This window comes from Phyllostomus hastatus, unplaced genomic scaffold (genome assembly GCF_019186645.2).
Source record: "Phyllostomus hastatus isolate PE091 unplaced genomic scaffold, TTU_PhHast_1.1 phas_contig_86, whole genome shotgun sequence".
NCBI lineage: Eukaryota > Metazoa > Chordata > Mammalia > Chiroptera > Phyllostomidae > Phyllostomus > Phyllostomus hastatus.
In genome coordinates this window covers 64,204,396-64,230,871 of record NW_025333977.1, presented here as the reverse complement: position 1 = coordinate 64,230,871, position 26,476 = coordinate 64,204,396, and the positions used below count along the sequence as shown (strand labels likewise).

Below are 26,476 nucleotides of genomic sequence, written 5' to 3'. Positions count from 1 at the left end.
GACTGACTTTGGAAGTACTTACTTGAAATGCCATGCTGTATGAACATCTGTTTCGTAATTTACTGTTATAATTTGAGTATTTATATAGTTATGCATCACCATCTACCTCTGAATGGGTTTATTAAAGTTGTAAGAGGAGATGGAATGTTATTTTCAGACCTAGATTTAATATAGTGCTGTGTATCCAATTCCTTCCAAAATAGCCATATATATGCCTAATAATTTATCTCTAAAAGGCTTTTCATTTTAGTGTTTATTTTTATTTTTCAAAAGAAAGTACTGGATTTCAGATTTAATGACTCTAAATCACTTTTTGGTATCTTGCTTGGAGACTACAATGATACCTTATTTATATTTATTCCATCTAAGTTTTTCAATATTCCCATTCCTGTCTGGATAGCACAATTTTTGCTCAGAAACTTTTTGCTTACTAATGAATGAGTTGAACAAATGAGGTACCATTTATTGGTACATTAATTTTCCAACCTATTTATGATTCCAAATAAAAATAATTTTCAGAAATAATTCATGGAAGGTCTGATACTTGTATCAGTGAAATAAGGTGTTACCTATTGTTACCAAGAGAAAAAGTCTGTGTTTTGGATTGTGATTTACAAAAGAAATATCAAAGACAAAAATATGAAGCCACACACATTCAACAAGATTTTTAAAACACACATGTGCTTGGAGATTATACTGATGGACTCTACAAGAAAGTAAAAGATAGTGCTTTATTATTACCAAGGTATTTTAAATTTATTTTAGTGTATCATAGAGGACACATTTGACAAGAACTCTAGCAACCAAAGAAACAATGTGTCATCTGACAAAAACATCAAGCAGTAAATTATGCATTTTGTTTGTGTGTTTTCTTTTCTTTCCTCCAGACTGTTCCAGTATGCCTTCCCTTGGACCTTGACAAAAATTATGAACTACTTTACTTGGCACAGCAGTTTGCAGGGGTTGTTTTATATCTAAAATTTCGCTTACCGGATGTCATCAGGTGAGGTACCAATGTCAATGACAATTTCTAGAGGTAAGCAGGTCAGGACAGAAGAAGGAAGTGACTTAAAAAAAAGTTTGAATTGTATGAAGTTGCATTATAAATCAGAAGTTTTGGTATATGATCAATCAGATGATATGGAAATCCATAAAGTTAATTCATTCCTTCATATGTGTAATTTTCATGCCAGAAACAATTTGGGTCATTCTAGGCGGGCTTTCCCCAGTGACCATATTTCCCTTATTCCCTCATCCTTCCTTTTTTAGTGAATACACATTTACTAAGAAGCTGGGAAAGCAGATTTAGCGTATGTGTAAAACTTCTATTGTTTTTTATATATGTTTTAAAAACTAAGTAATGAGAAAAGACTCAAAAGTATTGCTTTTAAATATGATTATGTTCATACTTATTAAGGAAAATTCATAAGATTGCTTAAGTGCAATTAAAGAAATGAACCGCATGGTTTTAATAGACTCTCTGAGTACTCTATCTTCTGTTCTGTAGTTAGGGTGATGCTAGGGAGGAAGTAGTTGCTTATGTTTTTGAGTCATGATTCTGCTTTAATTATCAAATTTTCTCAGAGTCATACATTATCTGAAAAAAGAATTTGGAGCTGGAATAATGTAAAGGAAACATGTTTGAGAGTGGTTGTAGGGTCCAAATTTTAAAATACTTTAATTAGCAGCCATATTTAGAATTTAATTCATTATGTGCATGAGCAATGCACATTTTTTCATTAAATGTGAATCAAAGAAATCGTAGCACTAAGAGTCATTGAAATTTATTCTAAGATTCACTGATCTAATTGTGTTTCTTCAACACTTTATTTTCTGCTACAACCTGGTTTTCCCCTTTAACATCTCAGAACAGATAATATCATATAGTGATAGATTGGAGATGACTGTTCTGTGCCAAGTGAATAATGAAAATGGGAGAGGAAAAAATAACTATTGAATACTTCTAGGCATGTTCAGGGGTATTCATTTCTCAGAGACAATTCACAGTAGCTTAGAGTCTAACATTGGATCAAATTGGCCAAATAATTATTTTCCCCAGTTTTATTTATTTACTTAGTTAATTTCTTAGTTTAAGCTTTTCATTGAGGTATAATATATACAGAAATGTACACGTCCTAAATGTACAGCTTGATAAATATTTATGAACTGCCACCTGTGTAACCAATGAAAAGAACTGCTAGTGCTTTTTAAATTTTTTTTTTATTTTTGCAAATTCCTTCAGTTGTTTTCCATGATCAAATACTCTACCCAAAAGTTAACAAATTCACTCTTTTTTTTACTCTACAGTACTTATGAAGAAATAGTGAATTGTTCCCCAGTGATTCATTAATCAGTATGTTGATGTATTTCAGAAAGAAAATAACACAGAACAGGACTCTGAATTACTGGTTCAGCATGATTTTACAAAGAGACAGAAATTATCTCCATAATAGAATTATTAAGGAAGATTCTGAGCATACAAAGATTTAGGTTTTGGCAAGATACCACATGCTTTGCATCAGCAAAATAGGATGATTATGAAAAAGAAGTACTTTTTCTACAAAAATTACTTTTCTTATAAAATAATCTGAGTTCAGTATATTTCTACTACATTGTTATCCATTTACCACACTTTACTTCACATTTACCTCTTTAGAATATTTCTGGAGAATTCTAAGATTAAAAAGATTATTCTGTCACCTTTTCTTTGTTCCATTTGAGGTAGATTGGTGCTGCATTGCAAATGGTACCCCTGTTATTACTGTTATACTTAGGGATAAGATGTGGGGTTCCTTGTTGTATTTAGCAAAAGTCCTAACTTTTTAACTTAAATTATCTTCGTGTTAATCGAACTCAAATGACTAATAGTTATACTTTTGTATTCCTTGTCTTTTTTTGATCATTTTGATTTGCTGGTCCCTTTGATAATTTATTGCTGATTCTCATTAAAATGTCCAATTGTCACTGAATCAATACATGTTAGTTTAAAATATAGCATCCTTTAGATTTTTTTCCCTTGTAATAACTACATCTATGTCCAGAGCGTTAATAGCACTCTGAGTTCAGACATTAGAGTTCAGGCATTGCCAGAACTCTAATAGCCCAAAACACATGGCTAGACTATTTCTTTCTTTTTCTTTTTTTTAAAGATAAAATCAGTATATAACAACAATGGGGCGGGGAGCAAAAACCTGAAATTTATTTATAAAAAATTGTGTATTTATTCTTACATGTTAAACTTTAGTCACCTTCAAAGTACCCTCCATTTGATGTAATATACCTATCGAGATATTTTTTCCGCTGCTCAAAACAGTTTTTGAACTTGTAAATTTTGATGCCTTTTAGTGCTTCTTCCTCTTCCACATCAGCAAACATTTCCCTTTAACCCCTTTTCTCATGTGGGGAAACAAAAAAAGTCTGTCTCTCTCAGAGAGACCCTATGAATAGGTGTGGAGGACATAGGGATCATGCCATTTTTGATCAAAAACTGCTGAACACTCAGTGCAGTGTGGGAAGGTGCACTCCTAAATCACCCATCATGAAGTGGGCCAAGTGTTGAGTCTTCAAAAAAAATTCACTGAAGCTGAAGGCAGTTTCTCACAATGCTAGCTGATAACAGATGGGTTTCTAGAACACTCACCTAGCAAGAGAAGCCTATACTACAAGGGGCTCACCCTCTAGAAGATAATTCCATTTGGGGGGGGTCTTTCCTTCATATATAAGTTTCAGATGTACATTATAATTTGATAATATGTTTATGCTACTGAGTGATCACCCCCAGAAGTCTAGTTTCTGTGCTTCACCATACAATTGACCCCTTTCACCATTCTCACCTACCCCCAAACTCCCTTCCCCTCTGGTACTACCAACCTATTCTCTGTATCTATGAATTTGTTTTGTTTGTTTGTTTTAAATTCATACAGTATTAGTCCTTCTCTATCTGATTTATTTCACTCTATTCTTTTTATCTCAAATCACAAGATTTCATTCCTTTTATGGCTGAGTAGTAGTCCTGTGTGTTCATGTGTGTGTATATACCACATCTTCTTCATCCATCACACACTTACGTTGTTTTTTATATTTTGGCTATTGTAAATAATCCTACATGGAACATAGAGGTGCATTATCTTTTCAAATTAATGTTTTATATTCTTTGAATAAATACCCAGCAGTGGAAATCTGGATTATATGGTAGTTCTATTCTTAATTTTTTGAGGAATCTCTATACTGTTTTCCACAGTGGTCCACCAATTTACTTTACTATCAACCGTGTATGAGGATTCCCTTTTCTCCATATCTTATCCAACATTTGTTCTTTCCTGTCTTTTTGATAATAAGTATTCTAACAGGTCTGAGGTTATATCTCATTATAGATTCGATTTGCATTATTCTAATTATTAGTGAAGTTGAGCATCTTTTCGTGTGCTTGTTGGCTATCTGTATGCCTTCTTTGGAAAAACACCTATTCAGATTTTCTGCTCATTTTTAAACTATTGTTGTTGAGTTGTGTGAGTTCTTTGTATATTTTAGATATTAATTCTTTGTTGCATGTATGGTTTGCACATATCTTCTCTAGTTTGATAGGTTGCCTTTTCATTTTGATGATTGCTTCCTTTGCTGTGTAGAAGCTTTATAATTTGATGTAGTTCCATATTTTTATTTGTATTTTTGTTTTCCTTTCCTTTAGAGTCAGATCCACGAAAAGCTTGTGAAGACACATGTCAAGGAGCTAACATCCTGTTTTCTATGTATTTTATGATTTCAGGTCTTATCGTCAAATCTTTAATCCATCTTGAGTTAATTTTTGTATATGATGTGAGATAGTGGTCTAGTTTCATTCTTTTGTAAGGGCTGTCCAGTTTTCCCAGCATTATTTATTGAAGAGACTGTTCTTTCTACTTTGTATGTTCTTGACTCATTTGCCATGAATTGATTGCCGATATATGTGTGGTTTTATTTCTGGGCTGTCAATCTGTTCCATTGATGTGTCAATTTCTTTTGCCATTTTGATGCCATTCTGATGCCATTCTGATTACTATAGCTTTGCAGTATAGTTTGAAATCAGGAAGTGTGATACCTCCGGCCTTAGCTACTTGGGATCTTCTATGGTTCCATACAAATTTTAGCATTATTTATTCTAGTTCCACAAAAAATGCCTTTGGAATTTTTTATGAGGTTGTTTGAGGGGACAGATCATGGGGACCATGGATTGGTGCCCCCTGCCCAGCTGGCCCTGGGGGTGCCCAGGCCTGGGGTCTAAGGCCTGGACAGTGCCCTGCAAAAGGGGATGAATGGGGAGAAACTCTGTGGGATAGGGAGAGGGAGGACTATGGACCAGGAAGGCAGAGGGGGTAAGAAGGGGGACAGATGGAGATGGAAAGGAGTGTGGTCTACCGGATGGGAGATAGACAAGAGAGTTCTAGGGGGAGGGAGCATAGGGAGCCATGGAGAGAGAGAGAGAGAGGGCAAGCCAAGGACAGAAAACAGACAAGGGAGAGGGAGAAGGAGAGGGGAGAAATGGGAAGAACCAGAGACAGAAAAAGAGAGAAAGAACACACATGGGGCTGGGAAGGTTAGACAGAGATAGGCACAGAGAGACACTGAGAGACAAAGGTGGGTGGAGAAAGAGAGGAAAGAATACAGAAAACCAGACCCAGTGAGACTGGAAAAGTGACCAGGAGAAAGGAAGGAGAGAAGAACTAGTCACAGAAGTGGAGGCTGTGCCCATCCTGGGGCCTGCAAGGGAGGGGCCTGCCACACATTAGTGGCAATGAGGGCAGGCGGCTGGAGGGTGGGGCCATTGGGATTTTGATAGGAAGTGCACTGAATCTGTAGATTGCTTTGGGTAGTATGAATATTTTAACAATATTAATTCTAACAATTCATGAGCACAAAATATTTTCCCATTTATTTGTATTTTCTTCAGTTTTTGTTGTTTTTATCAGTGTCTTACAGTTTTCAGTGCGTAGGTATTTCACTTCCTTGGATAAATTAATTACTTGGCATTATTCTTTTTGATGCCATTGTAAATGGGATTGATTTCTTAATTTCTCTCTCTGATAGTTCGTTATTAGTGGATAAAAACACAACAGATTTCTGTACATTGATTTTGTATTCTGCAACTGTGTTGAATTCATTTTTTTAAGATTTTATTTATTTATTTTTAGAGAGGGAAGGGAAGGAGAAAGAGAGAGAGAGAAACATCAATGTGCAGTTGCTGGAGGCCGTGGCCTGCAACCCAGGCATGCGCCCTGACTGGGAACCGAACCTGCGATGCCTGGTTCTCAGCCCACGCTCAATCCACTGAGCTACGCCAGCCAGTGCGAATTCATCTATTATAACAGATTTTTGGTGGAGTGTAAAGGGTTTTCTACATGTGTTATGTCATCTGCAAATCATGGTTCTCACTCCTTCCTCTCTGGTCTGGATGCCTGTTATTTCTTTCTCTAGCCTAATTTCTGTGGCTAGGACTTCCAACAGTTTATTGAATAAAAGTGGCAAGAGAAAGCCACTTGTCTTGTCTTGTCCTGCTCCTTGTCTTCTTCCTGCTCTTAGAGGAAAAGCTTTCACTTTTTTTCCCGACTATGTTGTTAGCTGTTGGTCTGTCATATGGCCTTTATTATGTTGAGGTACATTCCCTTTATACCCACTTTATTGAGATTTTTTATCGTAAATGGATGTTGAGTTTTAGTAAATATTTTTTCTGCATGTATTGGGATGATGTATGATTTTTATTCTTCATTTTGTTAATATGGTATATCCAGTTGATTGATTTGTGGATATTGGATCATCCTTGTGTTCCTGGAATAAATCCCACTTGATTATGGTATATAATCCTTTTAATGTATGGTTGAATTTGGTTTGTTAGTATTAGACTATATCTTTTAAGCTCTATTTCCATGTATTCTAGTATGAATGATTTATGCATTAGAGTTTTGAAGATCTTTTTGCAATCAAGCTAACAGATACATTTTTTTGACTTTACCTTTTTAACCACACATGGAGGCTTAACTGTGTTTGCAGTCATCCAGATGCTATTTTATGTATCTCTTGAGTGATTTCTTCCTGACATATATGAAATCATAAGGAAAATATGCTTTTTGATGGATAAACCAATAATGAAATTGTAATATCTTTTACTAATCACTTACAGATTCAGCAAAAAAAAATCTTAACCAAATTATATAGTGTATAAAAGATCCTAGGAGGGATACAATATGGCTAAAATTGGTACATGCATATTAATTCGAACATTTGAAAGAGTGCCTCCAAAACAAGTGCCAAAAAATGATGAGAAATTACCAAAGATGATGAGAAATTACCATCTGTTCCCTGGAATGAAAAACTCCAAGAATAAGCAAAGAAGTGTAATAACTTAATTTTAACACACATGGAACCAGATATAATACAGCAACAGTCTAATTCTGCCCTTGTCTTTTATTAATCCCAGGGACAGAAATAGTTCACTCTTTCAACATATTGGTTTTTTGCCAGTACAAGAAAAACGGAATAATACATTGAGCCTTCCATATTCACACTATTAAGACTCTCTCTTTGTCTATTGTTTAGATTTTCAGCCACATTTGATTTCCGGACATATGATTCAGAAGGTGTTATACTTTACGCAGAATCTGTTGACCACTCGGCTTGGTTCCTGATTGCAGTTCGTGATGGAAAGCTTGAAATTCAGGTTAAGAATAAACATACAACCCAGATCACAACTGGAGGCCAAGTTATTAATAATGGTGTGTGGAATATGGTATGTTGTGCAGATTTTATAAAGAATCTTTCCACTTTGACATAGTTTGTATAAGTCATTTATACTTAATTTTTTATAGTGATGCTGAACCTAGATGGGGTTGTGTTTAATCTGATGTTATATGAAATATATTCTGTGCACTACAAATCCATGAAATGGCCTGAAGAATGATAACTTCACTTAATGTATTAAGGTTTTCTCCTGACTGAAGTTGTTTTCAGTTATTTGCTTGACCTAGTCTATCTTAAACTTCTTACCCTTTTTTTAATCATCACTTGAGGACATTTTTCATTGTCCCTAGAGAGAGGAAGGGAAAGGAGAAGCAAGAAATAGAAACATTGAAGCTAAAGAGAAGCATTGATTGGTTGCTTCTCCTGTACACATCAGGACTGGGGATCTTAGGTGCTGGGACTGAGTATTCAACATGCAACCCAGACATGTGCCCTGACTGGGAATTGAACTCACGACCTTTCAGCTATTGGTCGATGCTCCAACCAACCAAGCCACACTGGCCAGAGCTAACTTCTTACCCTTTTTAGTGGCTATTGCTGGGTGAACAGTGGTGTCTCTCCTATAGGTCGTGGATTATTAGCTGACATAATAGTTTATGCAAAAACACCACTGATCAAGGACAGCTATACTGGGTAGCCACCAATTTTTTTTTTCAATGAAAGAGAATTACACATAAAAGCAAAATAAAAGTTAATTCAATTTTAAATATTAGCATATAGGTAATCAATCTGTGCAGTTTACATTTGCCAGTAGCGATTAGAGTGCCTAGAAATTAGCATTTTAGATAATCCCGAAGAATAGGCCTTTATTTTAATGATCAGTAACATCCTTTTAATAAACTGGATTAAAATGGAGATTTTCTTGGATAAGGGATTGCCTAATGTCCCAAAATAATGTATGGAAAATCACTAAGATCACTTTTTCAGCAAAAGGGAGCATTCCCCCCCCCCAATGAGTTTATACAAATAGAAAAAAGTTGATTGAAGTAGAATTTTGATAAATGCCTAATTAGGTTTTATTATGGATCATGAAGAAGGCAAATGTTTAACTATGAGATTAACAATCATGAGTTGCAGATCATGTTCATTAAAGAATTGTCTGTGAATCATACTGTTAAAGGCAGGATATAGGGTTGGATGGAAGGCAGAAATTCAGTTCCATACATTTTTGTCTCCTATGTTTATGATCCTTGTTTGAAAGAAACTATTTACTGTATAGCCACATTTCAATGAAAACATTTTAGTTAAGATCTGACTGGTGTGACTCAGTTGGTTGGAGCGTCATCATGTAACTGAAAGGTTGGGGGTTTGATTCCTGGTCAGGGGACATACCTAGATTGCAGGTTCAACCCCTGATCCCTGGTCCAGTGTGTATGGTCCCCTGTCCAGGAGCTTGCGGGAGGCAACCAACTGACATTTCTCTCTCTCTAAAACCAGTGAAAAAAAAATGTCCTTGGGTGAGCATTAAAAAAATTAGTTAAAATCTCCCTTTTTAAACGGAATGCATTTTATACAAAAACAAAATTTAGGACAAATAAACAAGTCATGGAAAAATGTTAATCTGGTAATAAATATGGTACTGGTGGTTTTTCTTAAATTCTTAATTCAATATTTGAAAAATTTATGAATTCCTCCTCATATAAGTAGGATTTCTTTTCCTACTTCATATCTTTTGTTTTAAAAAATTACCACATGATATTTTATCAGCTTGTAATTTTGAAGGTTTATTAGTAAATAGAATGCTTCAAACAAATTTATGCAGCATAGAAGTTACTTGAAGTAAATATTTTAAGTAGCATTTTATTTTCTTTTTTCAAAAATATATTTTATTGATTATGCTATTACAATTGTCCCAATTTTTCTCTCTTTGCCCCATTCCACCAAGTACCCCCATACCCTCCAGCAATCCCCACTCCTTAGTTCGTGTCCATGGGTCAGGCATATTAAGTTCTTTGGCTCCTCCATTTCCTATACTGTTCTTAACATCTCACTATTTTGTACCTACCAACGTGTACTTCTTAATCTCTGCACCTTTTCCCCCTTTCTCCCCCTTCACCCTCCTAACTGATAATTCTCCAGATGTTCTCTATACCTGTAGTTCAGTCCTGTTCTGCTTGTTTGCTTAGTTTGCTTTTTAGATTCAGTTGTTGATAGTTGTGAATTTGTTGCCACTTTAATGTTCATAGGTTTGATCCTCTTTTTCTTATATAGTTCCCTTTAACATTTCATATAATAATGGCTTGGTGATGATGAAGTCCTTTAGCTTTGCCTTGTCTGGGAAACACTTTATATGACTTTCCATTCTAAATGATAGCTTTGCTGGATAGAATAATCTTGGTTATAGGTCCTTGCTTTTCATCACTTGGAATACTTCAAGCCATTCCCATCTAAACTTCAAAGTTTCTTTTAAAGATGGCTAACAGTCTTATGGGAACCCCTTTATAGGTAACTATCTGCTTTGCTCTGGCTGCTTTTAAGATTTTCTTTTTATCTTTAACATTTGGCATTTTAATTAATGATGGATCTTGGGATGGTCCTCTTTGGTCCAACTTGTTCGGGATTCTCTATGCTTCCTGGACTTGTATGTCTATTTCTTTCACCAAATTAGGGAAGTTTTCTTTCATTATTTTTTCAAGTAAGTTTTCAATTTCTTGCTCTTCCTCTTCTTCTGGCACCCCTATGATTAAGATATTGGTAAGTTGGCATTGTCTTATTCTATCCTTATTTTTTTTAATTCTCTTTTCTTCTTGCTGTTCTGATTAAGTGCTTTCTTTCTTCCTTATGTTCCAAATTGTTGATTTGACTCTCAGCTTCATCTCTTCCACTGATGGTTCCCTGTAGATTTTTCTTTATTTCACTTAAGGCAACCTTCATTTCTGCCTGGACCTTTCTTATGCTGCTGCAATACCCAATGTATTCTTTGAGCATTCTGATAACCAGTGTTTTGAACTCTGCATCTGATAGGTTTCTTTTATCCATTTTGTTTAGTTCTCTTTCTGGAGTTCTGTTCTTTCATTTGGGTCATATTTATTTGTCTCCTTAATTTGAGAGCCTCCCTGTGTTTGTTTCTGTGTATTAGGTAGAGCTGCTTGATTCCCTGTCTTAGTAGTGTGGCCTGTTGTAGAAAAGGCACCTGTAAATTGTGTGGGGTGGAGGCTTAGGTAATCACCCAGGAGGGGCAACTCATTTCACTGCTTCATAGCTCTGTGTGGGGGAAGGCCCAAGGGTTAGTGCCACTGCCTGGCCTCTTGAGATTTGCTGGGGAGGAAGTTGTCTCCTAGCACTTGCCCTGTTGCCAGTCACTTTACTTTCTCCCCATATGTCACTGGTGCCCTTCCAGCTGTTACCCTGGTGCTAAATTCCAGAGAGAATGGGTCTGTGTAAGTCCTGTGTCCTTTGGGGACCCTTTAAGAGGAGTCTCCTGAGAATCCTGCAGTTTCTTCCACTGTCCCAACCTTTACTGGTTTTTACAGGCAGAAGTTATGGAGAGTTATCTTTCTGGTGCTGGAACCCTGAGTTGGGTGGTCTTGGGTGGGGCTGAGATCCCTTGCTCCCAAGGTATCCCTCCCAATTTTTATCCACTACACATCAATGTGGGACTGCCCATTCTGCCACCTCTCCAGCTACTTAAGTCTCCTCATTTCTCTGCACATCTCCACCTCTCCACACCTCTTTTTGTTTCTGCCCCTCCTACCCATCTGGATGAATATTGCTTCTTTAAATCCTTGGTTGTCAAACTTCCATACAGCTCAATTTTCTGATAAACCTGGGTGTTATTTGTTTTGTAGTCTAGTTGTAATTTGTGCTCTAATTGTGCGAGGAGGCGAAGTGTTTACCTGTGACTCCATCTTGACTGGAAGTCTAAGTAGCATTTTAATCAGCAAAGTTGTTAAGTTAATCACTCTGTCAGGTGGACTATTTACTATATAGCAGTTGTTTTACTAATTTTAAATTGTTTAAAAATTTTAAATAAAATACTTTAAAAATAAATGAAAATTAAAATATATAACTTTTGATTGTTTTATAATTCAGATAAATTGAATAGAATATGTAATTATTAAGTAGTTAGCATGGCTATAATCCATAGAAATAATGATTCTTTATAAGTGATTTATATCTCCTATTTAGGTTTAATCCTAGTATTGGTGGGAAATATATAATTTCTATCATAATTTCATTCATTCAGCAAAATGATTATCGAGCACTTTATGTGCTATTCCTTCTTCTAAGTGATGAGAATACAATAGTAAATAAAACAAAGTCACTGCTCTTACGGAGCTTTCATTCTGTTGGTGAGACGAAAACCTGAAATACATGGACAAATAGATATGTCAGATAGTGATGAATGTCATGAGGAAAAAGAAAAGGCCAGGCAATAGAGAGTGATGATGGTGAGTGTGCATATGGAATCAGGAAAGCCCTCTGATGAGATTACATCAGACCAGAGACTTGAGGGCACAAGTCATGAGAAATATATGGGGGAAGATGATTCTATGCCACATGAACAGCAAGAGGAAGTGTTCGTTGCATTTGAGGAATAACACAAAGGTCAGTGTAGATGCAGGGGAGGGAGATAGGAAGAGAGTAGTAGAAAATGAGGTCAGAAATATAACCTGGAATAACGTGGTGTAGGGCTTTGAGGAACATACTGAACACTTAGGTTTTAATGCTAACTGGAAAGATTTTGGATGATTTGAGACATGATATAATCTAATTTGCATCTTAAAAGATAATTCTGATGAGGACCTCATGGCTTTGTGACAAGTAGATAGTAGAGTGTAAGTGTAGAAAAGGACATGGGATGAGGAGACCATTGCAATAATCCAGTAGCGTGAAGATGGCAACTTTTGTTGTAGTGTTGAAGGTGTGAGTGGTGATAAGTGATCAGATCCTGGATATATTTTTAAGTTCAAGCCTTCAAGATAGACATAAACTTTTGAATATTCAGCATAAAGAGAGGTGTAAAGGCCATGAAATTGGGTATGTCAACTTGCTGTTCTAAACTCTCTCATTCAATGCCAAAATATTTATAATGTTCCTTTATTGTCCTATAATGAAATGTGTTAATAATGTAAGCTTCGCATATCCCTAATACAAAATCAATAGAATACTTTAATTATTATATAAATGAAGCAAAGTACTTTGTAAGAAAATAATGTATAATTCAATATATAAATATTCAAGTACAAGTATAATACTTGTCAAATATTGCTCCCGTACATAGAATAATGTGAAAGCTACAAATGCAGACTTATGCTGGTTGTTGTACTGGCAACTAAAATACCATAAGGGCATAAATGGGGTTGTCATCAGTAATAGTAATTTTTCAAAAGGGTGGAAACCTCTTGGTGAAGATCTAAACAAAGCAAAATTAATCCATTCTTGGTTTACAAGACTATTACATTCTTGAAAAATTCAGTAAATGCTAAAATAGTACAGTGAATATTTTGTGCTTATATATACACAAACTCAGATCATTATAATCATGAATATACAGTAGGGATATTCAGAAGATTTGCAGGATATTGGATATTTTATTTTTTATTTTGCATGACTATCCTTTATGTTACAATGTCAGCACACCTCCTACTCATTGTGACCACTAAGAGTAACCCCACCCTAAATCTTCCAAGAGCCCTAGGCTGGGGCAATAGAGTGCCCATCTAGAAACACTTGCATGGCTAAAGGGAAAAGGTCTGGAGGTGGAGCTCTGGGGTTTTTATAGATGTTGAGAAGAGGAGGATGTAGCAAGGAGAACAAGAAGGAATGGTAAGTAGGTAGGAGAGCCAAGCAGTCTTTGGTCCTGGTGGCTATTAGGGATGTCTTTCAAAGATGGAATAGTCATTAGGGCTACATTAAGAACAGAGTGTGCGTCATCTAAATCTGTAAATGTCACCAAATTTATTTTACTTTAGAGAATAGTTTTTCTCTTCTTGCAGTGGTGCTTTAACATGCCTATTGTTTGGCTTCCACTGTGATTAATAAGAGAAGAATTTGCACATTGAGCTCTACAGTTTTACATGAGATTGCAACAATGGTTCTTTGAATTGCCTTTATAGGAGGATTTTTTATTGTTGCTTACTATTATGACCAATATTTATTTTGAGACCCAGACTACTTTCAAAATTTGAAAAAACAGTTTAATTTCATGTGTTGTGCTTTCTAATAACCACAATTACTTTTGAACTTGGAAATAAAATATAATTTGTGTATAATGACCAGAATGCTGAATGTACTGATTTCTCTTAATTTACATGAAAAATTAATTTACATTATTGATTCTGTATAGTACACTCTCAGACGATTGCCAAGTAAGAGCACTTAAAAGTTTTTAAGGGTTTGTAGAGTGACTCACTTTTTAAAAAGCTATTTTATGGTATACTGGCTTGAAGGACATGTAATAGGATGTTTAAATTTAATAGAATAATATTGATGATTTTTTAAACTTTAAAATATGAAGTTTAAAATATAAAGTCATTTAATTTTCAATCAAGTACTAGTCCTCCAAAACACGTTTTTATTGCCTTTATAATCATTTGACATTTCAAATGGATTGGAAAAAATTAATAATTACATTAAAATGATTACTTTGGAAAATTATTGACTGGAACAATAACAGAGTTTTTCAAATTTAGTATTTAAAGTGACATGCAGAAATGTTTAATTGTTTGATAATCTCTGTCTTTGTAATTTTAGGTCTCTGTGGAAGAATTAGAAAAGAGTATTAGTGTGAAAATAGCTAAAGAAGCCACAATGAATATAAATATACCAACAAGCCTTTTTGAGTCTACAAATGGATCTGTAGAAACCAAAGTATACTTTGCAGGATTGCCTCGGAAAGTGGAGGATACACTCATTAAACCGGTAATGATCCACGCTGATATCATTCATTGCGGATAAAGTCCTTTCGACTGTAATAGGTGTAAAAGTATTACCAAAGTCAAAAGAAGTTATTTTATTGAACATACCAACTATGACAACTTGAATTGAACATGGAAAAATAACATTAGTGGCCCTTGAAATTATTTAAGGAAATAAGAAAATGAGTGTAGTATTTTTGAGCCCATTTAACCCTCCAGTATTACCTGTGGAGAAGTAAAAAAATTAAATTCTTAAGCTCAATCCACTGCTGACATCACAATAGTCCATACTTAGGCATTAAACATATAAACACATATGTTTGAATCCAAAAATACATTATTTTGTAAAGTCAGCCCAAGAGCTTTCTTAGGTCTATTTTAGGACTTAAATTTGGGAGATAAGAATGACATATAATGTGGAATTTTTTTTTATTTTTAATAAATCTTTACTGGGAGTATAACTGTAGCCTATCATAAATTGAAGTTAGATATACTAGATGATTTTTTGAATATGATATTTGTCTAACTGTAGAATAGCTTTCAGGAAGAAGACTAATCACTGCCCTTGAAGAGTTTTAAATATTTCATCTGCCAATTGCACCTGCTGATATAACTTAAATATCTACTATTTTATATCCATCTTTCACTCATGGCAGGTCACAGTTACCTTAGCTCAAATGAGTTCTGTGATATGCTATAGAACCTGAATTAGTGGACCCATGTCAGAGTGAATATTCCTGTCCTTTTAAATTGAAAAATCAAGCTATTTTAACAGTAAAATATATTCTTCAAAAAGAATCAACTATTTATGAAATGATTACTACTTGTCTTCAGTCTGATGGAATGCCATAAGGAGGCTGAAGGGTGAAAACACTTTAGTTCCTGAAGATGACTTGAGTCTGGTGGCAAGACAAGGCTGTGTTTTAAATGCAATTAAAGAAAAACAAAAAGCAGCAGAGAGCCCAGGGCCACAGCTAGAAGCATATCTGGAAACTGATAGCAGAAGAATTACCCCTGAATGATGTACAAGAGGCAGGTAGGGCTTGAGGTTTAAAAGTTATTAAGACCTTAGTGGAGGCCTGTGATGGCCTAAACTACTTTTACTGGGAAAGACTGTTCACCTGAAGGACATTTTGAAAATAAAATTTTAGAAAAAATTCAAAACATTTAAAATATTTAAAAATGCCATCAAGAAAAGGTTTTCCCTCTAAACAAAAATCTGTATCTATAATCAGTTAAACAATTATCAGTCTGACTTAGAAGTTAAAAATGCACTCCTTGTGTATTTTGTTTTGTTAGATTAATCCTCGTCTAGATGGATGTATACGAGGCTGGAATTTGATGAATCAAGGAACTTCAAGAGTAGAGAAAGTTATTCAAGAAAAACAAAATAAACATTGTTTCATCACTGTGGAAAAGGGCTCCTATTACCCTGGTTCTGGAGTTGCTCAATTTGACATTGATTACTGTGAGTGATTTCTGTTTTGTCTTTCTGTTCTTATTAATGACTAAATTTATTCACTGACAAACAGCATCAATTCCTTCAGTAAATAACATGGAGTACCTACTTTGTACCAGACACAATGTTAGGCCTATTCATATTATTATATATGTTTTATAAAATTTTCCCAGCATATTGAGGGGAGGATAGTTGAGTATGCATGTGTTTTTATTTAAAGATTATTGACACATAGCCTGATTAATTTTGGGTACATTCAATGGAAGGTTCAGCAGTTTCTCAGTTGTATTAAGTCTACTGATTAATGCATCAAAAGGATTCATCTTTATTTCTAGCATTTCCATGTGATCTTTTCTTAAAATTTCCACCTCTTTCACGAAATTTCTTAACTGTTCATACATGTTGCCCAGCTTTTCCACCTGAACCTTCAACACAGTAATCAAAATTTTAAAATGTTCCCTGTCTGATGGTTCCAGCAGCTATGTCACATCTAAGCCTGATCAGGCTGATTGCTTTGTCTCTTGACTATAATGTTGGTTTTTTCCTTTCCTCCTTGTGTATCACGTAATTTCTGTTCTAAAGGTGGGTATCTTATATAGAAGTGTAGATGCTGAGTAGATACTATTTAGATCTGAAAATGAGCACACCTTTGCTTGTGCTCGGTGTGTTGAATCAATGTAGTCAAGAGTCTAATGGCTTAGGCCTTGTTGCTTCTGCCACTAGTCTTCAAATTCTTTCAATATTACCTTGTGCTTAGGGTAGTAGATGTTTTGCCAGAGGATTTTTCTTAATAGCTGATCCATACTAAAGTTCAGGTATTCTCTTTATGATATGTGTTAAGAAAGGGTCTCTCCATGGGCTTTCTCACCCAGCAAAATGTTCTTACTTGTTCTTTGACATTTGTTAGCATATTAGAGGGGTTTGGGAGTTGAGGACTGGTGGGGAGAATGTTCTCTATTGCTCTGGTACAGATTCAGTCTTAGGTGAGTGTTATGTTCCTCGGTCTCAGGGTGTGGACTCTTCATTGTCTGTCTCTCCCTCATACCAGTTGGGGAGATGTCTGCTGGTTAGGATTCAAGGTGTTCTTCTGTTCCTTTTCCTTGGTAGATTATTTTGTTGTTGTTGTTGTTGTTGTTGTTTCTTATTTCCTTTTCTTAATCTGTAGGTACTATGGGTCTTCCCATGTGTCCCAATATGGCAGGTTTGCTACCCTTCTCGCATGCTTTAAGGCTTTTGTTTTGAAGAAGTGACAGAGAAGGATGTGGGTGGGACTTTGTGCCTTTCCTGCAGGTTGCTGCTCCTCTTTGTCTGCCGCCAGTTCTTCTCTGGAGCACCCAGGAAGGTCCATGTAGAAAGGCTGGGAATGGGTATGCATTTCTCTTGTGTCTGCAGTTCCCAGAGCTTCTATATCATACCAGCTCCCACTAGGACTTCAGCAAGTCGCTAAAATTTTACCCAAATTCTTCCTACCAAATTGTATAGTATCTAGTGTCTGCTATGGGTGAGTACTCTCATCCTGTCCCTCCTTGGAAGCACCTTTCTTTAGGTTTCTGTAGTTAGTTACTCTGCAATCCTAGCTCTTTGACAGTCTGAGAAAAGTTGTGATTATGCAGATAACTGGGCTCTTGATGTTGTAAGGGTGGGAGCAGTGTTCTTCCCAGTTTTCTACAGACTAAGTGACTTATCAGCAGGATTCAGGTTTTTTACCTTTTCAAATAACACTTCCCTGAATATCATTGGACATACATCCTTGTACTCCTATTAATTAATCCTGTAGGAGAGATTCTCAGATCTATGTCTCTCAGAGGTTATGCAAATATATAATTCTTATGGTTTGATCAGTCTCTCTTCCAAAGATGTTTTATCAATTTATACTTCTACCAGCAGAATAAGTAGGCTTATGCTTGAGATTTCTTTTCAACTGGAGATTTGAAAAATTAAATATTATATGTAGTTTTAAACAGTGTTATCCCAGTTTCAAATGAAGTTGAATAATTATTTTATTGAAATCTTTGTCATTTTCTGTTTTAGGAGTTTATTATTTGAGCTACTAAGAATTTGAGTTGTAAGCTTAGTCTGATATCTCTGCTGTAAGAAAAAATTATATATTAACTGTGTTTGTAGCCTAAAAAAGGCCTACTACAGTTTTAAGGAAGAGCTTTATACCAGTACTTTCTGTTTTTCTAACACAAATTAATACAGTGCCTTTACTTTTACTTCATTCTGTAAATGAAGGATTTTTTAAAATGTTTAAATTGGGTTAATGGCTGAATATAGGAAAATAATTGGCCCACAACAGTTTGTTGAAAGGAGAATAACTCTCAGGAAAACTGAAAGTAAGAGTTACATTGTATTCTAATACTTTAATAACTAATTAGTTTTTTATAAATAACTTGAAAGAGACCTACTTCTAAATTACTATTTAATGTTACGTCATAATTTCTGTGCATTTGCACATTCATTTCAGTTTGACTCTGTTAATATCTTATACTAAATTTACTTCAGAATGATTATACATAATATATATACTTTCTTGTGGGTGGGAATTAGATGATTATAATGAAAAAAAAGTAACATCATTAGATGTGGCTAAAAGGAAGAACATCTTGTCAAAGGAAAATTGTTTCTCACATTCACCCTCTCAAAGCCCCTAAGTTACTGTCATATATTACTTCATATTAAATGAGGAAGGCTTCATTCAGATTGCAAATTAACATTTTTAGGAATCTATTTTGGGAACATATTAATTCAACAAATGTTTGTTGAGTGATTTCTGTGAAAACAAAGTGATGGTAGAGACATTCAGAGAGCTTGCATTCTAGTGTAGTAGACAATTAAGCTGGTCATTAAGAAAAAGGGTGTTAGGTATTATGGCAAGAGAATCACAGAGAAGAGTTTCTATTCAAATGTCAGAGTTAGCCGTTGACTTAAGTATTTCTTAAAGAGTGTTTTTCTATCAAACTACTGGACTCCTCTATGCATATAAATCATATCTTTCCTTTCTATAGCTCTACCCTGACCCCTTTATGGATGAGAAGTGGCAGGGTCGTGATGGCAGCCATAATGAAATTTTCCCTCAAAAACATTGTAATAAATTTGTTGAACTTCCTTCTAAACATGTACTTTAAAATATAAGCACTCTGAGATTTGAGCATTGGTGAATAGGCAAAGCAGAAAGAAGAGCAATTAAAGAGCAAAGAGGGAAAAGTCACAATAATCCTAAATACCATAGTCCAGCATTCTATTCTAGGAAGAACAGAAGGATGGGGCTACATGTATGTGTTACTCGCCTGCATTGATTTTTTTCTTTTGGTTTGTTTTGCCTAGGCTATATAGATCATAGAGAAGGGAGAACTAAAATCTGTAGTATTACACAAAAATGGCTTTGAGTAGTAATAAGATTGTAATAATTCCTTCTGGTATACTTTGATTCCAATTTTGTTTTATTGTCCACACAGATGATGTATTGAATCCCGAGGCTTGGCAAATAAATGTGACTTTGAATATTCGCCCATCTACGGGTACTGGCGTTATGTTTGCCTTGGTTTCTGGTGACACAGTGCCTTTTGCCTTGTCCTTGGTGGACTCTTCCTCTGAAAAGCTTCAGGTAACTTTATTCTAAACCTTCATGATCCTTGTTTTCATTTTTTAATATGTCAAAATGGATATTATAGCAGTAGCTGTCTCAAAGTGCTATTATGAAGGTTAAATGAGATAGCTGACGTAAAGTATTTGTTACATTTTCTATCATGTCATTAAGGACTCACTATGTCCATTACTGTTACTTTTTTACTGGCTTATTTCCAGGTCTAAACCAGGAAGTAAGGGTGAGAAGTTGAAAAGCTTCTGGCATCTATAGTTAAGATGAGGCAGATTCACACACAGGCCGCTTGGTGCCTTCTCAGAGTGCATAGGGATCCACCCTTATTCAGAATCCTTGAGGTATCATGGGAATTAGTTTGTAATAACGCAATAGGAGTGAGTCTGACTACAATCTGGCTCTCAGATATTCAGTGCTGAATTATAATATTTTGTACTTTCTGGCACACTTAATCTTTTCTCCCATGAGTCAATTGGAAAAGACTAGAGAAAACTAAAACCAGTCCACTTGGCTTCTTGCTGGTAATTCTGATTTGAAATTAGGAGGAAGAACAGGAAGAACTGTTTCTTCAAAGGAAACATGAGAGTTACCAGATCTGTATTATTCATCTTTCTGTTAGAGGATAATAGCTCTGTCCATGTGTTATTGACAGTGGATTCCAACAGGTTACAGCAGGAAGCTTGCATTTGTGCCACGGTGGACTTGGATGCTCTTGGTAGCTTTTAGAAAGAGACATATAATTGAATAATGCCTGCAGTAATAAAAAGGGTACTGTCTGTAACTTAAAAGATGATTTGGAGGAGTTTGTGGTTGTTAACCATAAGCAACCTAAAAAGATCCTGCTGAGTTATTATCTCCAATCTACCACCATAGGAGCTTACTACATCAGGATTTAAGCTTTTTATGTGCTTGTTTGTTTTGTTTATAAAAACAAAATGAAATTTCCATCTTTAACAGTACTGGCATTCAGTGAAGGTTCTTAACTCTTGCCAGCCATGTCTCTGATATTTATCTTTTTGTGTTTGTGTCCATGGTCCTGTTTTTGAAAGTCCTATTTTTTTCTCAAGGTCTGTGTACATTGTTTCATAACACTATTCCATACGCTACTGATCATTTGGGAACATTTTCTCATCCGGCCATCTTCAAGTCTTAATGACTTCATAGATACAAGGTGTATAACACAGTAACAGATTTTCTGGAATAACCAGCATTTGAGATGTATAGACTTTACTTAACGTAGGTATCTTGGATTCCTAAGTGAACACTTCAGACTGCCTTTCTACCATCTGGGAAGCATGGCAGCACTGCATCTCCTAGTTTTGGTTTTATTTTCTCTTATGTTTTACATTTCCTCTCTGTATTATGTAAGTTATATGCATAGATCACTCTCAACAAGTTAAGTAATTTTGTGTATCAGTAGTTTGAAAAGTTCAGCAAAGTGAATACATTTTGTCTTTTGAGAATCTTCTGATAAATTATCTGTAGCTTCCTGCTGGCGATCCCTGGTTTTCTGTCTCTGAGTTTCTTCATACGTTTCATCCCAAGTCTATGGTATTGCGTGGGTGGCATGAAAATTCTCAGTCTGGCTGGCATATGCTTACTAAAGCACTTTAAAATTTTCAAGTCATTTTTCCAAACAAATAGTGATTCATTTAAGTTTTGAAGTTAGGAAGACTCACAGACAGGAAAGTATTGCTTAAGACCCTACTTGAGGGTCCTGTTGTTGGTGTCACAACTGTGCTGTTTATTGAATTTTCAGAAGCCACCATACATTTAGCTCAACCTTAAGTTTATAACACTAATGTATATTCTAATATTATGGTTTTTATAATAATTAGTAATTTTTTCCATTTAAACTTGGAGACTCTCTCATACATTTTTTTCTCATTGAAATTCAGTTTTTAAATTTCAAAAACACTAAGTCACTCTTAAGTGGCATTACCATCAGTACTTGCTTATACTGAGTCTGCCTGTTCCTCAGGATATCTTGGTATCTGTTGGAAACGTGGTAGTAGCTCGGATAGAGGCTGTAAGTCTTTGTTCCAGTCAACAATCCCATCTGGAATTCAGAATCAACAGAAAAAGTCTGGAGCTGTCAACCCCACTTGAAGGTGGTACCATCTCCTCTGAAGATTTTCAAAGACAATTTAACACCTTGGACAAAGCCATGAAAGGAACAGTAACCACTTACCTGGGTGGCCTTCCAGGTATCTGCTTATGTTTCCATCAATTTTACTTTTTTTTTAATTTCACTTTTTTTAAAAGATTTTATTTATTTATTTTTAGAGAGGGAAGGGAGGGAGATAGAGAGAGAGAGAGAGAGAGAGAGAGAGAGAGAGAGAAACATCAATGTGCGGTTGCTGGGTATGGCCTGCAACCCAGGCATGTACCCTGGCTGGGAATCGAACCTGTGACACTTTGGTTCACAGCCCACGCTCAGTCCACTGAGCTACTCCAGCCAGGGCTTCCATCAGTTTTAATTTTAATCAAATTGAAAGTATTTTTAATCAAATTGAAAGTATTTTAAATACATAATTTTAGTCAAAGAGCATCAGAAGGAAAAACAAAATTCCAGTGTCCATTATTCTTTTCCTGAGTGTTTGTATTGGCACTTATTGGTACTTTTAATTTTTTTTTACCGATTAACTGAAACTAACCAAATTTTGCTGCATTTGACTATGCTCACCAGAAAGAATTTATTATTCCATTTCATCCTTACAATAGTCTTGTGAATTCAATGTTTATTCTTCAGTTCATCCACCACCCACCCAATATTTCTTAGGAACTTATGCCCAGGAACTAGAAATGCAGTCATAAACAAATAGATGTGGTCCCCGCTGTTATGGCTTTTACAATCTAGTGGCCGAGGCAGACATTAAACACATAATTAGGAAATTTTTTTCAAAAATTAAAATTGCCATCGCTTCTGTGAAGGAAAAATATGGGTTGCTTCTAGAGCCTGAAATGGGGCAGTGTTCTGGTTGTGAGGGCCAGAAACAAACTCCCTGAAGAAAAGATTAAGATATTTGAAGGATTAATTGAATTTAACCAGGTGGTAGGGGTGGGGATTGGCATTACTACACAAGTAAAAAGGTCTCTGTGTGGGGAAAAATGGGGAGGGGTTGACATACTTGAGGAATATATAGATCAGAATGGTGAAAGCATGTTTCGTGGGGTGGAAGGGGATGAATGGCAGTTCAGGGTGAGGCTCTGAACTGGGTGGGGGTTGGGGGTGGTTTGGGAGGTGTTTAGACCTGAACTGGGGTTCAGGGTCCCTAGTCTTATTTTAACAGCTATGGAAATAACTAAAAAGCTTTAGACAAGGAAGTTGTATATCATCAATATAGGAGTTTTTAAAAAAATCATGCTGTGTAATGGATGGAGGTGGACAGCTGGGAGGCAGAAGTGACAAGATGACTTGGGGGCCTCTGAAGTAGTCCAGATGAAGAAGCAGTATTAATAACAGCAGCAACAACTATACTACCATCCACCGGTGCATAATAAATAATCTGGGAAGCAGGGTGCTTCAAATGTATCCACTCATTGAATTTTCAAAATAGTCCTGTGAGGTGGGTACTGTTATTGTCTCCAGGTGAAGAAGGTGCTGAACTAGGGTGATGATAGTTGAGATGATTGCAGATGTATGTGAAAAACAAAATTAATGGGATTCAGTGATTGAAAGGCAGGTATGGGATCTCCTAGGTATCTGGCATGAGCAGTAGCATGGGTAGAGATTTCAAACCAAGATGGAGAAAACTAGAGGAAAAGCAGGTTCACTTTAACGTAATATTGGAAAATATGAAATTGACATAAATATTGTACTTTAAATGGCAAAAAAATTGAGGCAGAAAGTTTGTGAGAAGAATTTTCATAAACCTTTGCAGGTTATTCTTATGGGGAGAATTTTGAGTTTGATATCTGGACATGTAGTAACCATATTACTGGAACTGAGCAGAGTCTTCATTTCCCATACAAGGAATTTTTATCTGGGTTTTGGGGGAATAGGAGGAAAGAGGCTCTAACAGTTGAGAGGGAGACAGAGAGTATTAAGCAGGTTGGTTGATTATTAGGAAGTTAGTTAAGTTAACATGGTGAAGTATTAGGAATTATAATTACAGTTCAAATGAAAAAATTCTGCTTTGACATCCACCTATTATCTTATTCACAAATATTTGAATGCAATTTTAAGAAATCAAACGAACAACCAAAGTGTTCAAAAGAAGTGAAAATATGAAAATTTCAGTGGTTCCAGGACTTTGGCAACAGCACTGAAGCCTGACTTCAGGCAAGACGGGCTTAGGCAAAGAGTGAGGAAAGATGAAGGGGAATTGAAAATTGAGATATTAAGAGTATAAACTGTGGGATGGGTAAATTATAATTGATATGCAAAATATGCATGTTAAATTGCATGTTATAAATTAAAAATCAAATAATGGCATAATCTATAGTGCTCAGCCAGACTTGAAAGGGTTTCTTAATACATGGTATAAGCCCACAGAAAAGTATGGGCTTTATTCACTGTATTGTCAATTTAGAGGTGAAAAATTTAAAGTATATACTATATATTTTTGCATAAAGTACTGAAGAAGAAGAAGAAAGACTGAGAATATTCACTGGGAATTAAGATTCATGAAGAGATGCCAAATACACACACACACTCACACAGATGGTTGGATGTTTTTAAGATGAACCATAGTTCTTAGGAATCTGAGGGTGTTACCTAAGTATTAAGTTTGATGAAAGTGTAAAAAGGCCCAAGGGCCTAAACTATTCACAGAAGCATCATGAAAATTGTTATTTTTTAGAACCAAATATTACATAAAAGTGAATTCCCTGTATGCTCAGCAAGAAACTATTTCTTTGGAAAATACAGACATTTGCTTTTATTCCAGTAATAATAACAAATATATTTATCTTGGCATTTAAAAAAGATTTCTAAGTAGCTGTAATTTAGAGTTGAAAAGTGATTTAACAATGCTTAAACTATTGCTCAAATTTAAAGAGACAATAATGAAGTAGAATATCATAAGTAAGAATGTGCTCATTTCTCTCTTTTTAAGGTGTGTTTATCTTAGGTTTGGGTGGAACTGACTGCATTTATGAAATGAGAGCAACTCAAGTGCTGAATTCAGTGCCACATACAGTACCTTATACACGTAGGAGTGTTTTAATATAAATTTACTAAAGCGAATTACATTATTAACTTTTGGTTAGAAACAAGAAGTCTGAATAATTCCTGTAACTAAGCAAATAATATGCTAAAAGTCTCGGGCTAATATTTTAATATTCTTTTTCCCAGTTGTTCCACTCAATGTGACACCAGTGGATGCCTTTTATAATGGCTGTATGGAAGTGAACGTTAACGGCGTGCAGCTGGATCTGGATGAAGCCACTTTTAAACACAATGATATCAGAGCTCACTCATGTCCATCAGCTTTAGAAAACAAAAAGAGTCCTTAAGTCATCTTTTCTCTACTGATAATAGTTTCTTCCTGGGTGTAATTATACTTATGTTTCAATAACAGTTAAAGGGTTTTACTTACCGATGGGCAGACCTTGATTATTTTATAGTACTTTGACCTTCTTAGAATTTTAAAAAGGTCCCTTTTCAAGAAAACAAGATTCTCTTGTAATATAAATCACACTTAAAAAATTCTTACCTCTGTTGCTGTGTAGAAATTAAATAATGTAAAACATAAAAATTTTTAATCGGAGTTTTTTACTACAAATGACATTTCTTCATTTTTATGTTTATAAAAGTAAATTTTAATTGTACCATCAGGAGCTGGTGTTTAAATATCTATTTTTCTTGGAAGGCAAGAAAATAAACAAACAAATTTTCATGTGATTAAGTACTGTTGATCATAGTAGATACTATTTTATTTGTTTTTGTGTTTTCCTAGTGAAGGCAGAAGAAGAAAGAGTGGCCTATTAATTTTAATTGAGTGGAAGGTCTTAAAGTTTTACTCCAAAACAGTTCCTTAGAGGTACTGGCTTTGGCTTCATCTCCCTGTCACTGGCTTCACTTTTGAACCCAGTAGTTTTACTGCATCAGAAAACAAGTGGGACAAGTTTTCAAGACAACATCACTTGTGAATCCTGCTGGTTGCTAGTTGGATTATCTGAGGATGAGATACTAGCTTGTGTTGGGATGAGCGTGAAAACTGAGATGGGTACATTCCTTAAATGGGGCTGTGTTTGGTCACACAAGCTGTAGATTAGAAAAAAGCAGAACATAATGATGGAGAGAATGAATGAGAGACTGAATAATGCAGAAGCTCCTACTTTCCCAACTAGGAAGCTCCTTGATTCCAACTTTAATCACCAGAGTAAGTTGCCAGAAGGTTACTGATTATTGAAGGACAAGAAGGACTGAAAACTAAAATAGAGTTTAATGAAAGAATAACAACAGTGGGACAGAGTTAATATTGTGTTTTTGAAATAAGCAGTTTTATCACTTCTAACCTACCATTCACATTAGGAATATATCTGATATTTCATTGATGGTGTAAAAAATAAATTTTTCCCACTATAGATATTTTATATCACATAAAACAAAAAATTGGTGTTGTTTTAAAAATTTATATGAATAATACCAATACTTTATCAACTCTTCTAACAGAACATAAAATCACTGCCCTGGCCAGGTAGCACCATTCGTTAACACGTCATTCCCATACACCATGGTTGCAGGTTTCATCCCCAGGCAGGGCACATAAAAGAATCAACTAATGAATGCATAAATAAATGGAACAACAAATCAATGTCTCTCTCTCCCTCTCTGTA

General features: G+C 35.3%; 1 protein-coding gene across 1 annotated transcript in view; it reads left to right on the top strand.

The window, feature by feature from the left end:
• PROS1 (protein S) overlaps positions 1–25,392 on the top strand; it is a 73,191-nt gene extending 47,799 nt beyond the window's left edge. Inside the window, exons 9-15 of the mRNA XM_045851813.1 lie at positions 888–1,003; positions 7,570–7,759; positions 14,467–14,634; positions 15,930–16,098; positions 19,548–19,696; positions 21,672–21,897; positions 24,990–25,392. Of these exons, the coding sequence (XP_045707769.1) occupies positions 888–1,003; positions 7,570–7,759; positions 14,467–14,634; positions 15,930–16,098; positions 19,548–19,696; positions 21,672–21,897; positions 24,990–25,150 (1,179 nt within the window). The 3' untranslated portion in view covers positions 25,151–25,392. The remainder of the gene's footprint in view (positions 1–887; positions 1,004–7,569; positions 7,760–14,466; positions 14,635–15,929; positions 16,099–19,547; positions 19,697–21,671; positions 21,898–24,989) is intronic.
• The last annotated feature ends 1,084 nt before the right edge of the window (positions 25,393–26,476 follow it).